The 15,242-nt window shown below is 36.3% G+C and overlaps 2 protein-coding genes and 1 long non-coding RNA gene across 7 annotated transcripts in view; 2 read left to right on the forward strand and 1 right to left on the reverse strand.

Annotated features, from left to right (window-relative positions):
- The window catches only part of LOC107044209 (porphobilinogen deaminase), an 18,007-nt gene extending 6,506 nt beyond the window's left edge, over positions 1–11,501 (forward strand). For 4 of the 5 annotated variants that reach the window (XM_015266007.1, XM_015266009.2, XM_015266010.1 and 1 more), the window contains 2 exons: positions 3,014–3,785; positions 10,803–11,501. In XM_015266007.1, the coding sequence (XP_015121493.1) occupies positions 3,014–3,785; positions 10,803–10,977 (947 nt within the window). In that variant the 3' untranslated portion in view covers positions 10,978–11,501. The remainder of the gene's footprint in view (positions 1–3,013; positions 3,786–10,802) is intronic. The other variant, XM_015266008.1, reaches the window with a different exon arrangement.
- On the forward strand, positions 4,557–6,009 carry LOC107044212. Its single transcript, XR_001461310.2, has 2 exons — positions 4,557–4,978; positions 5,306–6,009. It is a non-coding gene; the product is annotated as an uncharacterized LOC107044212 (long non-coding RNA).
- LOC107044211 (mitochondrial import receptor subunit TOM20 homolog) lies at positions 11,390–15,225 on the reverse strand. Its single transcript, XM_015266012.2, has 4 exons — positions 14,975–15,225; positions 14,653–14,744; positions 11,817–11,990; positions 11,390–11,739 (listed from the first exon to the last, which is right to left on the reverse strand). Exons 1-4 carry the CDS (start codon positions 15,099–15,101, stop codon positions 11,695–11,697), a joined length of 438 nt encoding a protein of 145 aa, XP_015121498.1. The 5' UTR covers positions 15,102–15,225; the 3' UTR covers positions 11,390–11,694.
- Positions 15,226–15,242: the final 17 nt, after the last annotated feature.

The raw sequence follows: 15,242 nt of genomic DNA on the forward strand, positions 1-15,242 counted from the left end.
CAACTGCGTGAAACACACAGGTGTATAAAAATACAACTGCGTGAAACACAGGCGTATAAAAATGCAACTGCGTGAAACACACAGTAGTATGAAACTTCAACTGCGTGAAATACAGCAGTATGAAAATTCGGCTGCGTGAAACACACAAACTTCACGCATGCGTGGAGTGTACGGGAGTGACTCACGCAATGGTGCGAATAGTCACGGCCTTAATTCTATTTCGTGGCGTTGACGAGAATTCGAGTCGTAGGATTGAAGTTTGCGTTAAACATTTGTCCTCTGGCCCTTTGTCTGCTCAATAATTATTGAGTATTGAAGGATATGTTTTTTTTTGTGTGATTATTTTTCCAACCCAAATATCGGGCAATATAATTGGCCCATTCGATATCATGTGGTACAAGCTACATTTTCAACTGATAATTTTTTGATAATTTTCTCTGGTAGTTGCTATATAAAAAACAAAACATCATGCAGTCGAATTAACCCCTCGTCAAACTGACAGATTAAATTCAATTGTGATAATCCGAGGATTTTTATTCGAAATGAGTGTTAATTATACAATTTTCGTTTCTCAATTGTGAGTTTCGTCTCATGGTCCAATTATATTGCCCGACATTTAGATTGGAAAAATAAACACAATTCAATCTGTCAGTTTGACAAGGGGTTAATTCGACTGCATGATGTTTTGTTTTTTATATAGCAACTACCAGAGAAAATTATCAAAAAATTATCAGTTGAAAACCCTGTAGCTTGTACCACGTGATGTCGAATGGGCCAATTATATTGCCCGATATTTGGGTTGGGAAAATAATCAATTATAAATCATAGTTTTTTGATCAATTTTTTTAGATTTTCTTGACGGACACTCAACGATCACTTTGGAAAGTGACCATACTACTTTAAGGGTATTACGGCGGGGTCCATAGCTGGAAAAAAAAGCAGAGAACTCAATGAAAATTGCTGAACAGATTATTGGATCCATTTGAAAGCCGCGTGCAAAATGTCAAGACCCCTACTTAAACAATAATAATGGGAATAATTTTTGAAGTTGTTACTTATACACGCAGTTGAATGAGGCAGCGGTAATTTTTGTGAATTTCCTACATTATCGATAGATCAATAACATAGGAAAAGCACTAAAATTACCGATTCAAATGGATCGAATAATCTGTTCAGCAATTTTTATTGAATTTTCTGCTTTTTTTTTCTAGCTATGGACCCCGCCGTAACACCCTTAAGTAAAAAATGATTGCTGTATGAAGGACGGCGACGCTTAATATGGACGAGAAATTTGAATGAATTTATTTGATGCCTAAAGGTGCTTAGGCGGCGTTGTGAGTCGAATTTGAAGAGAAAGAATTTCCATAGTTTCCGGTAGGTTAGTTAGGAAGAGTGCTCGGCGCATAACTGGGAGATCCGGGTTTGAATCCCGGCTGGGGGTTGCGGAATTTTTTCTCTATAAACTCTAATTGGCTTCGAATTTTCGGCTAGGAACCGGACAGTTCAGTCTGAAAGAGCACCAGGTCCCGGGTTCGATTTCTAGTCTGGACTATCCATTTTTTTAGTAAATTTCTCTTATACCTTAATATCTAGAATTATCTTGGCACAAGATGTGGAACGCCACATAAACTCTTTAATGAAAAATTTGATACTCAATTTGGTATCGGTCGTGGGAAACTGGAACTCGCTAATAAAAATGGAAGAGAATAAATTCCATTAAAGAAAAATTCAAATTTGACCGGTTTTTCGTTGCAAGGATTAAGTTGCCAACGCGGCCATTGCCTGAGGGCTTTCAGCCTAAGAATATTGAAGAAAGAGTGAATTTTTATACGCAGGAAAAAATTTAATAGAAACCCAGCGACTTCGCTAGACGATTCTATTGGATTCTATTGAGTGTTCTATTAGTTTTTGGCCGATCTAATGAAATGTTCGATAGAAAATATCTTTCAATATTTTCTACGGGATTTCCTCGGCTTAAATTTTCTAAGTTGTTTTCGTTCTATTTTTCTTTTTTTTTTTTATCAAGAATATCAAAAACCATTTCAATAGAATCGGCCAAAAGACGGTCAAATACAAGATTCGATCTGAAATGAGCTGAAAAAATGAAGAGCTACTGCGAAATATTCAAAAGCTAAGAGGACATTCTAACGAGTGTAAGGGTTGCAGGCCGAGGCCAAACCGAGGAATGCAATCACACGAGTCCGAAAAGTCGTATTCGGCCGAGTGACGAACATAATTTTTCTTCACAATGTCCGTAAACGTCGTTTGACGGACACGAAGTCTGCGCTCAAAGACCTCAAAGACTGCGCTCTGATTGGTCGAAATCCGATTGGAAAAAATGATCACCTATAATACCTCAAGACTTGAGGGAAATAACCGATAAATTTTGAAGGTTCATGGAATATTCGTAGGATACTTTCTTCAATTTTGATTTCGACTGATCAGAGTGCGTTTGGTGATACCACGGATGAAAAAAATTAATAGAAAAACCTAGCGAATTCGCTAGACAATTCTATTGGATTTCTCTTGAATTTTCTATTAGTTTTTGACCGTTTCTATTGAAATGTTGAACAGAAAATATTCTTTAGAAAAAGTCAAAAGAATTCGATTTTCCTATATAACGTATTCTATTGAGATATTTTCAATAGAATTTCCTTGGCTCCAATTTTCTAAGTTTTTTCGTTTGATGTTCTTGATGAGAAGAAAAGAAAAATAGAATGAAAAAAAATTGAAAAATTCGACTCGAATGTAGCGACTAATCCACTGAATTCTGTTGTTTCACCATTCATAACAATCACCTACAACATAATGAGATCCCGTACTTCTCATCCAGAATCATTTTTTTACTTCCGCAACAAAAGTCTCCCCTTTCATTTCGAATGTGAAAGTTCAATAATTGCCAATGCTAGTGTGATGGTCAGAAAAGGAGAGCTCTATATTCACCTAAAAATAGTTTCTCTTCCCCCGTCTCAGACATTAGATAACAGTTTAATTGACTGAATTTATCTTCTAGTGACAATGAGCACAAAAGGCGACAAAATACTTGACATATCACTGCCGAAAATTGGTGAAAAGGCTCTATTCACTCAAGAATTGGAATTAGCGCTGGAAAGTGGAAGAGTTGACTTCCTAGTTCACTCTCTAAAAGATCTGCCCACAACGTTACCGGAGGGAATGGCCCTGGGGGCGGTTTTGAAACGCGAGGATCCAAGAGACGCTGTAGTCATGTCCAAGAAGATGGCTGGGAAGACTTTAGCAACGTTACCAGAGGGAAGTGTAATCGGTACGAGTTCGTTGAGGAGATCAGCACAATTGGCTCGTAACATGCCTCATTTGAAAATAGAGAGCATCCGAGGTAATTTAAACACGAGATTAAAGAAGTTAGATGACGAGGAGGGTCCTTTCGCAGCGATAATTCTGGCTGCTGCAGGATTGAAACGAATGGGATGGGACGACAGGATAAGTCAGCTGTTGGAACCTGATGAAGCTCTGTATGCGGTTGGACAAGGGGCTCTTGGAATCGAATGTCGCGAGTCTGATTGGAAAATTCTGTCTCTCTTGGAGCCACTCTATGACGTGGATACAACAATTAATTGTGTCTGTGAGAGGTCTTTTTTGAAAACACTTGGTGGTGGCTGTTCAGCCCCTGTCGCTGTTTGTTCGTCACTCAAGGAGAAACATTTGACGATTACTGGTGCTGTTTGGTCGCTTAATGGTCAGACCCTCATCAAGGATACTTTGAAGAAGAAATTGTACCTGCCGGATGATGACGATGAACCTCCTAAGTAAGTTGAAATTAAAGGAGAATTGAAGATTCTACAGAATTTTCCCAGATTTCCAAGGTGCACATATGAATAAATTTCATAGAAAAACTTGGCGAATTCCCTAAAGAAGTCTATTACATTTCTATTTTAGTTTCTATTAGTTCATGGTCGATTCTATTGAAGCAACAGCTTATCTGCGCGATTTTTTTCAATAGAAACGTTCAATGGAGAATATTCTATGGAAACAATTAATAGGATTTAATTTTTCTATACGACTTATTCTATTGAGATATTTTTTATTGAAAAATAGAGGGAAAAAAATTTGGAAAAAATGTAGAGAAAGATGAAGTTCTAACGATTTTTTCGATGAAATATTTTTTATTGGACATTTTCTATACAAGGAACGAGCAGTAACGCTGCGGAATTCTTTAATAAAATTGGCTAAAATCTGATAGAATTTTCAATATAAGTTCAACACAAATTCCACGTAATGTTGTATGGAATTCGCTGAATTGTTCTTTGAATTTTTTTCGTGCGTGCTTGCTTGAAAGGTCTATGGTACTTCAAGAACAGTTTTTTATAAATACTAATGTGTTTAGTGGCACGCCTTACAGCGGTATAATTTTTTAAATTTAAGTCGACATCTAGACAGTAAATACGAGAAAATTTTAGAATATTCTGAAATATTGTCGAAGCACCTAGAAAGTGCATCAATGATGAAAGGGTCTCGTAGGTAAACCCTCACATCAGTCGAGATGTTTTTATTAATTTTTAAGGGGTTTCAGAACGGTTTGGTTTTTATATACTAGAAAGAGTGATCAAATTTTGGAAAAACAAGATCAGTGAATACAATATGCTGTTCTCACGTAAGGGAGGGAGCAGCAGGTATGAATGAAACATCTAATTCAGCTACAATATACCGTGAGGGCACCAGTTATCGCACGAACCCCTGTTATCGGAAATCGAGCGCTCTAACGACGGAATTTGGCATTTATCAAATATAGCTAATCATCGACGGCCATTTAGCCTTGTCTCTTTGTCGAGTTGAATGAGTGGTCTACAAGTCACAATTTTTTTGAATATTGAAATAATTGTGTGTAATTAATACGAAGATATTTTATCTGACCGTCTGGTGACTGATGTGTTCGTCAAGTGTGATGTAGTAGGCGAAGGCTGAGTTTCCTGGAGGTTTCACAAGGATATACCAGCAAAATGTGAGTAGAAAATTGATTCGAATTAATTTGTATAGGTTGAGGGATAGATCTAGAATACATACACATCAAAAAAAGGAAGAAAATATTTTTTTTTATGAAAGAAATCACATTTCCGGAATCTGCAAGCCCCGAGTGTGGGCTACCGCAGTTAACGCACGGTCATTTATTCGCCTTCTAACCTCGAAAGATCCATTCTGTCAAGTGCCGGTATTCTCTTTGAAACGGTTTTTTTGTTAATCTTTTAATTATTTGATGATGAGAACAATGATGAAAATAAAAAACAAAATAGTAGAATCGAGAAATTGACCCACTTTTTCTATCTTCTAGGTCCACGCCTGAAAAAACGACTAAAACTAAAAAATCAAGATCACAATACAGCAAGGATGATTTACGAAGAGCTCTGGAGGCCGTGAATTCAGGGAGAACACTAGGAGCAGTGAGCAAAGAATACAATATTCCCAAGTCAACATTGTTTGATAAGAAAAGGGGGAAAACAGCACCTGAAATTATTAAACCAGGTCCTGAGTGTGTCTTGGGGGAAGTGTACGAAAAAAAGTGGCTCGTTCAATCAAGAAGGAGAAGATGTTGGCAGAAAAGCAGAAGAAGGAAGAATTGGCCAAAGCCAAGAAGAGGAGTCCCAGTATTGTGGCTAAAAAGAGAGGCATAAAAAGGAAAAAACCAGTGGAAAGTAAAATAAAAGGAGAGGAGCCCGATGTGGCCAGAAAAATTAAAAAGGAATTATTGGATGATAGCCTCGGAGAGGACAAAGATACCAACAGCCCCCCAGCAAAAATTCTTTCCAGAGAACAATAACGAATAAACCTTCATTATATTAAGTATTTGTACCTTATCATTGATTGATGTTAATTTTTAAAGGTTTATGACTGTTGGGAAAATAGTAAAACTATTGTACGTATGTATATTACGTACGTATATTAAATATTTGTACCTTATCATTGATTGGTGTTAATTTTTAAAGGTTTATGACTGTTGGGAAAATAGTAAAACTATTGTACGGATGTTTGTTATGAGTTATTTCCTCTATTTCTTTTGATCTACCTCTTGTAATTCACTTCGTCTGATAACTACATGCCTAGTGTCCGAGAACTGCAGTGGGTCGGTTTGGGGCGTCCGATCACTACCGACTGGGAACGGTGTTCAGTTTTCGTCACTATTTATTGAATTTAGTGGAATTTCGATAAAAATCTATCATTTTTGCATCGAAAAAACATCAGACTTCACATTGAAACCATCAGACTCATTAATTAATGCATGAAACGCGAATAATCCATTATTAACCTGCAAATTTTTCTTAACCGTGCGATAACTGGTGCCCTCACGGTATTCGAATCAAAGGGAAATAAAATGACCGGTAGGGGTTGGTGGAATTGGGTGTGACCTATTACGGGTTGAAGTAATAACTTCCCGACCATTTGTTTTTTCTCTCATTACTTCTTTTTTTTATGTATTTATTCCATTTTTTTCTCACATGTCTCCAGGGAAATACCTATAGAAGGAAAGTTTCTTCGCAGATTTAATAAACGCTGGGGCCATACCACAGTGAATGCAGTGCACGCTATCCGCAACGCTAGTCATTGTCAGAAATATTCAGAAAACAGTTGGATAATTATTTCATGCGTTGCATGCGTTTAGCGTTGCATCCATTGTGGCATTACCCTTAGGGTGATTTCGCAAAGAACGCATTTGCAATTTAAGTTAACTCAAACTTCAATCAAGTTTCAGTTAAACCCACTTTACTTGACCCACTTCAAAATTCTCTCAACTCCCAAGCTGATCCACTTGAAAATTTGCAACTTCAAAGTTGACCCACTTCAAAATTTTCCAACTTCAAAGTTAACCCACTCTAAAATTTTCCAACTTTCTCTTTTTTTTTATTGCAAAATTTGAACGCTTTATTTAAAAAACTCAACAATCACTGAGGCGATTTCGCTCAAAATGCAACGAGAATCAAGTTATGTGGAGACGCATCGATTACACAAAATTAATTCAAATCCCATCCATTGGGTTTTTTTCCATTTTTTCCACATCCTTTCCACATCCGTCGTGGGGGGCAACCACTATCAGTATTACAACGGGCTCTATCTCCGTAAATAATGGAGATCAGGCCAAAGACCAAAAGATCAAAAGTGTGTATTTTTTATGGGGGATCAACTATTATGCGACATTTTTTCCTGTATCTCCAATTGTTTACCCGTAAAACAACAGTAAACAAAAGCGTTCTAGGTAATTTGCCCGATCACGCAGCATGATGGCGTCAATATCTCATCAACTACTGGTTGTAGGAAAAAATGTCAAAAAATCAATTATATGGGAAATTTGATTGCAAATATTTTCCATTTCAACTATTTTTCTCCATCTGCATCGAGTGTCCCGATAAACGCATCGGAGCGCGCCAACACCCTGCGCGAGTACTCATGCGGTGCCCACTCCGCTGCCACCCCCCGATAACTCCGTATCTATCAGAGTTAGGGGGAAAAGGTATAGAATAAAAAATGAGTATTTTTACATATCAAACATCTTTTGTTTGAACATCTTTCCGATATCTATCATAGTTTGCCAGATAAAGCCTTTTAAACAATTAAAATTGTTAATAACAATTGAAGGGACAATTTTTCGGGAAAGTAACCGACAGATTCGTGATCAGCGACCCAAAAAACGTAAAACCCACTGACATTCTCGACGCGACCTAACAATTTTACAGGACTGTCGTGGGCGTAAGGACTAATTCTTTGAAGTCAGACGAACATTCTAAAGAAAAGAAAACCTGGATCGGATGAAAACTGTGGTGCAAGGAGCATTTTTCACGTAAAAACATGCAAAATTACGATTTACGTTAAAATACGAGGCAAAATGGGTTGGGTTCGTCATTTTTCCGACTCTTTCATCACCCCCATCATGTATCAAAACTTGTTCGGTGGATCCCGTCACTAATCGCAGACTTCAGTTTTACCAGGGTAATACTTGTTATTGACAATTGAAAATTTGGGTCATCGCTCATTGTTTTCTTACTCTAAATGGGGTAATTTATCCAGATTCCGGAAAAAAACATTATTCGCGCGGTAATCGACTGGCAGAAAAAATTCGATAAATTTTTATTTTTAGTTTCAGTTATATAACTAACAAACCGCCGAAACGATTCAACTCAAAATTTAATCAGGTCCAAGCCTCATTGAGGCGCATCGATGGCCATAGAGAAAATTTGATTCTCATCTTTTATCCAAGTGCAATCGTAGCACAAAAATTCGATAATAGTTTTTTTTGAAGTTTTATTTAAATAATTAACGAACCGCTGAGACAATTTTGTTCATAATTGAATCAGGTCTAAGTCCCATCGAGGCGCATCGATGGGCATCAAGCAAATTGGATTCTCATCGTTTATTTGAGAGAAATCGTAGCACAAAATTTGTTCACAGCCATACACACACACACACAGACAGACATGTCTTTGGAAACGTCATAGCAAGATTCTAGGGGTCATGAACCGTGGAGATATCGTGAAATTTCCACTTTCGATTTTCGGGATCATTACAATAACTTCCCTATAGATCGGAAAGTTAAAAAATTTCAAACTAATATTTTTTGTAGAACAAAATCAAAGCTGCAAAAAAGATCCGAATGAGAATTTCGTCATTTTTGCGTAGTTCAGAGATATTTTCCAAAACTAAGTACGAGTGCGTATAGGAATATAACGTGCGCAATCTGTGGAAAGTGGGATTTTGCGAAGCGTGCGTAAAATTTCACTTTACGCACAAGTGATGAAAACGGTTCTTGAAGTTGAGTTGATTTATCTCATTTTACCACTGAACTCCTGAATTATGCTTCAGGGAATAATTAAGGAATTGTCTTGAGAGTTATTGATTTTGAAACAAAGATGCAAGATTGTCCTTATCGTTAATGCTCTTAACTATAGAACAGGCCCCTTGCCATTTTCTTGCAAAGTCGATCGTTCTTAAAATAATCGTATAATTCACTGACGTCATATTCCACTTATATTTCAATTTTCAATACAGAATTAAATAGACGGTTGGGAAGCAACAGTTCAAGTTGCAGGTTCTTGCCACGTGTATTTGATAATCGGAAAGTTATCGATTCCTATTAATTCCACACATTTATTATTTCAAATTTTTATACATTTCAATCTTACACATTATATTGAATTAGATATACCTAGCAAGTCCTCAGCTTTAAGGGGGGGACCCATCAGCTGAAATGTGAAAGTCTTGAGTTGATGGAAATAGTTATCGAGTGACTTTTAATATATGATGGGATGCCTAAAAGACTAGGAAAAATATCATAGCCAACTCGTTTTACCCCGGACGTCAGACGAAAACGTAGTTTTTCGTATTTTTGGTTTTGAAAGGCTCCTCGCACCACAATTTTCATCCAAGTTGAACTTTTTTTTTCAAAATATTCTTTAAATTCCGTAGATTAAAACTATGTTTTTTCGATTAGGTCATGGAAAAGGAAATTTTTGTCGGTTTTTTTTCCTTTTTCCATACCGTATAAAAATAATTATTCTGAACCCCTGTTGTGTACTATTTTAATGTTCAACTATTCGGAATAATAATTTGTATACGGCATGAAGAAAGTAAAAAAACGAGTAAACCAGAAGAAAAAAAATTTCACACTGAAAGAAAAACGTTCAAACTGAGAGAAAAAGTTCACACTGAGAGAAAAACAAACACGTTCTCAAACAAGTCTTGTTTGAGTCAACAAAATCGCTAGTTGAAAATTGCCAAAAAAGAATTTTTTCACATCCCTGCACGGAAAGTGCCTACTTTCCTCCCACTCTGTTGCTGTTTTCGACAACAACGAAATATTCGGCTCAAGAGGCGGATAATTCACACGAGACGGTGCCTTTTCAGGATGAAAATATCTCATATAGAGGAAAATTTATCAAGAAATATTTTGTCTCTAAGTTACAAGATTGCTATCATATCGCTATCATTGTTTCATTTGAGGGTTCATTTCTTGTCTGTGATTATTAGGTAGTCGAAACGAAAAACTACTATCCCTTGTTTAGCATAAAAAAAACATTTCTTCGGGAGCAAAATACGTATGGGAGTATCGAATAACGAAGGAGTAGTGCTGGAAATGACATTTCTTGCATGTACGCATGCAATTTTTGTTGAACTATTAAATCTATTTTTGCGACAAAAATTTTTCATCTCGGCATGTTTGGCACAAGAAAATCCTTTTTTGATAATTTTCAAAAAACTATCTTCTTGGCACAAGTAAGACTTGTTTGAGAACTCTGTCGTTAGCATCACTGTCAAAAAATAGTGTTCGACATATGTGAAACGGAAATTTTCAATTCGTGTGATTGACAGCCCTCGGCTTCACCTCATGAAAATTCCGTCGCACTCGTATCGAAATATACTATTCTATGATCTAATTGACATAATCGAAAAAATACCTGGTTTTATTCTATGGTATCGAACGAACATTTTGAAAAAAAAAGTTTGAATCGGATGAAAATTATAGTGCGAGGAACATTTCAAAGCCAAAAACACGAAAAAAGTTTTCGCCTGACATATGGAGTAAAATGGCTTGGGTACGAAATTTTTCTGAGGTTTTTAGGTACCACGAGATATATTAAATCGCTCGATAGTTATTTTCATTAATCTAAGTCTTTCAAGTTTCACCTGGGTCCCCTCTTAAGTCAGTGAAACACCCATTTTTTAAATAATATCTGGGGCTGAGAGACAGAAAACAGAATCTCCATAACAACTTTTTTCATAACGCTTGTTTTAGTCTAAGAAAATTCCATGAATTATGAAACATTTTATTTGTTATGTTCTAGAAAATGTCCCTATCGTGAGCCACGCCTTTACTGCAGCATAGCCCCCGGTAAAGTAAGCAGTATGGGTCTGCTTGGTGCTGAGCAACTTGGAAAGGAATTAGCCGAGAGTTTGATCAACAAAAATGCATTGGAAGTGATGTCAAAGGCCCGAGAAGAAGTTTTAAGTACGAGTTAAAGGTGCACGCCAGAAAAAGAATAGAACCAGAAGAGATATCCCCACTGCCTACCGACCAGTGGCAAAGTGGTAAAACAAAATGATGAATCATTTTATCTCGATTCACCACTTGACCACTGAGTTCATGCTTCACTAATTGATGCAAGCGCAAGTCCAAGAGTGCTCTCTGTAATCATTGTATAAAATTTAATCATTTCCACCGTTGAGACTACCTGTCTTTATTTTTGATTCTGTACAAATACTTTTTTTGTTTTTTGTTGAATCTTTATTGAGATATTTTGTCGACGTAATCTTATAAATTATTAATTGAATTTTAAAGAACGTTTTATCACATCGAATTCGTCGTATTATTGTTGAGATAAATAATGAAACGCTCGATTGTACAGTAAATGAGGAGAGGGTAATTGATGAATAGTTGTTGTATTTAGAAAATATATTATATTGTAAAGACGAGCAGATTTTTCAATGAAAATACTCTGCGAGTCCATTCTGGGATAATAAAGAGAGAGGATATTTGGGTTTAATTTGTGCCTTTGGATAACTTAATACTTAGAGTATATATCCACGATTATACACTTGAGGGATTTTTTTTTCTGTTCGATTAGTTTTGGATTAAGCGATCTCTGGGTCAACTAGTGGTTTGTCTTTGCAATATCATTCTGTTTTTTTTGTTTTCTAACAATTTTTTTATTATGTAGAAATGACCAATTTGACAATTTATTCCACATCCTCCTCAGCCATTGTGGTTTGTGACGCGAGTTTCTGTAACATTTGATGATGGTGTCAGATTTATTTTTAAGGGATTTGGGGAGTTAAAGGCTTTATTTCGTTATGATTACCTGTCCAACGGCGGGTAATCTCTGCAAAAGGAGGTGGAATACTTGTGGTGGTACTGTTTTCTGGAGGACACGCAGCAGCTCCTGCGGCTGACCACAAACAGCTACGGCGTTTGCCAAATGCTCGATTCCACCCTCTACGTCACCACAAGTCAACATTTCTTCACCAAGTTGCACCTGTTTGAAGGATAATGTCATGATTAGTGTGAATGGTGCATTTTTTTGGGTATTTGTTAGATGAAAATTGGTGAGAGGCAATGAATTTTTTTTAGCGAAACCCAAATCCTCACACCATTTACAATTTTGGTATCAATAGTGTAAGAATTTGAATTTTGAATAATAATTCCCTTACTGCGATGAATAATGGGAATCTAGTTCCTACTTCGAGGGTAAGCTCCATTGGTGGTCCGTCTTTTTTTCCTCGACAAAATTTTCCGGACATTCCCCCCGCCCCCCAAGTTTTCCTCACACATTTTTTCCCACATTTCATGTCCCTTCATTAATTTTATTTATAAAGAAAAAAGAGAATTGAATATTTAATTTCCTTTAATCATGATGTGTGTGTGGATAAGACATTAGAAAAAGGCAAATTAGATTCATTTCCGATGCTCTTTACAGAGAAACAAGGTGGCTTAAGGTATATCCCGAGATAGTACCACCCAAAAGTTAGATCCTATGGATTTCTGGAAAAAATTCTAAATTACTTAATTTATTGCATTCTCATTCAACTTATTGAATTTTTCTATCCGCATATGTTATTGATGAAGGCAATAATAACTGTTAAATCAAATAAGCAATTAGTTGTTAATCGATTACTTGAATCAAATGAATTATTTCACGAAATTTCCCTTTTTTAGAGTTGAACTAGCGGGCTACGCCCCCTGGTCGCTCCGCTCGCCAACCCCCATATGACCCATATAACTCCCATAATCCTTATTTTGACCCTTGTGACCCTTAATCTCATCTTTGTGACCCGTGTGACTCTTAATTTCGAGTAGCAAATTTTTGTCACCAACAGTCGATTTTTATAATATAGAGAGAAATTAAATGTTTTTTTTTTATGTAAACGACATTGATTGAGGGAATTAGAAAGAAATAGAAGGGGAAGAAATTAGTGTTACCATGGGCTTTTAGGGAAGCAATGTGCGAGCAAGGAATGGTACAAGGAAGATTTGCGGGCGGAGGGAGGGAATGTCGGAGAAGAAAAATTCGTGAACCATTGCCTTCGTTTTACGCGAAAAAAAGGAAGACAATTTTTCATTTCGGCTATTCAATAATCACAGACAACAAATGAATCCTTAAATGAAATAATAATTATATGATAGCGATCTTGTAACTTAGGGACAAAATATTTCTTGATAAAGTTTCGTCTAGATGAGATATTTTCATCCTGGAACGACACTGTCTCGTGTAAATCATCAGCCTCTTGAGCCAAATATTTTGTAATTGTTGAAAGCAGAGAAATTCTTCATGTTTGAGACTGAAATTCGAATTGAATAATTTCTTTTTTTGTAATTTCCAACTAGCGATTTTTTTCGCCCAACCAAAACTTGTTCGTTTTTATCTCTGTGTGCAATGAGAGAAGTACAACAGAGTTTTCAAACAAGTCTTACTTGTGCCAAAAAAAGTTTTCTTTTTCTATTATCAAAATTTAACAGAAATTTTTTGTCGTAAAATGGATTCAGTAGTTCCGAAAAAAATTTATTCTCTGTACAGGAAAGAAATGTCATTTCTAGCACTACTTCTTCGTTATTTGATACTCCCATACGTATTTTGCGCCCGAAAAATGTTCGTTTTATGCTAAACAAGAAATAGTCGTTTTCATTTCGGCTATTCAATAATCACAGACAAACAATGAATCCTTGAATGAATTAATAATAAAGATATGCTAACAATCTGGTAACTTAGGAACAAACTATTTCTTCATAAACTTCTCTCTATAAGAGATATTTTAATCCTGGAAAGACACCGTCTCGTGTAAATCATCCGCATCTTGGGCCAAGTATTTCGTCATTGTTGAAAGCAGAGAAATTATTCATGTTTGAGATTTTTAAATTCGAATAAGACCATTTTTTTCTGTAATTTCCAACCCGAGATTTTTTTGGTCTAAGCAAGACTTGTATGAGAACTTGTTCGTTTTTCTCTCGGTGTGTGACTCCTTTCCTGAATTGTTTTCCATATTATCCTCTGCGAAAAAATTATTTTTTCCAAATACTTATTTACTTGAGAGAAGCATTTATTATTTTGAAATTGTATTTCTCCAATCGAATGATCCCCAAGCGAGCCTGATTAAGTGTTAATAATGACAAACATGTTGCTCTAAAGGATGTCTATGTTGCACATGACCTTGAATTAACTCCTTCAATAGGGGAGGGTGGGGTAAAACGGACACTTTAGACTTTTTTAAAATTATTCATAACTCAGAAATAAATTGATCAATTGAGCTCAGTTTAGGCTCGTCATAAAGGGAAAGAATAGTTCTTTGTATTGGAAAAAAATTAACATTAACATTTAAAAAAAGTCAAAAGTGTCCGTTTTACCCCAACCTCCCCTAATTATTCATTTTTCCTAAATTTCTTATTTTCTAGAGGGAAAATAAGAATTTCGATTAATTTTTTAATGTTGATAATTATTGAGGGAATTCACTCAAGGTCATAACTAACATACTCATCTTCTAGAGCAATATAATTGTCATAATTCAAACCTAATGAGGATTGCTTGGAAATAACTCGACTGGAGAAAGACTCTATTGGAAAAATAAATCCTTTTCTCAAGTAAATGGATATTCAGCAAAAATAATTTTTTTAGTGTAATAAGTAATCTCCCCCAGAATAATTACCTCTTGGAGGAAGAACCTCTGTACAACTTCAGGGTCCTTGAGATCAGGGATTTGTGATCCAGTCTTCTTGGCTTGCCTCCTCGCTTTCCTCCCTGAGCAGTGACAAATAAAAATTACATAAAAACCTCATGGTTTCCCATCAGCCTAACCCAACAAGCAACCGCATCTTCAAATACTCCCAATCGAGAAAAAAAAACCCAATGACAATAACTCAAATTCCTGACGAGAATAACACAGCCTCCTCTTCCCCTCACAAAACCCCCAGAATGCAAAAAGCAATTGTACAAAAATAGCGAAATGTGGAAATGAAAAATTCACTCACGTTCGCGTAGTTTCTTTTTGAAGTCGGGATCGCTCCGACGTTTTTGATCGAAGTAGAAGCAGTAGCCGACGACAATGCCCGCGATGCCAACGGCAATGCCCATGGCAGTCTTTGAAATCATAGCCATGATTTGCAACAATAGAATGAACGAATATTTATTTTTTACAAATGAATCGATACTCAATAAATTCTCATTGGAGCCCTACGAGGAGGCACTCTTTGCTCCGCCGTTCGGAGCTTTGAGAACTCACCATTAGGGGGCAATATT

Source organism: Diachasma alloeum, unplaced genomic scaffold (assembly GCF_001412515.2).
Source record: "Diachasma alloeum isolate Michigan unplaced genomic scaffold, Dall2.0 Dall_scaffold_00689, whole genome shotgun sequence".
Taxonomy (NCBI): domain Eukaryota; kingdom Metazoa; phylum Arthropoda; class Insecta; order Hymenoptera; family Braconidae; genus Diachasma; species Diachasma alloeum.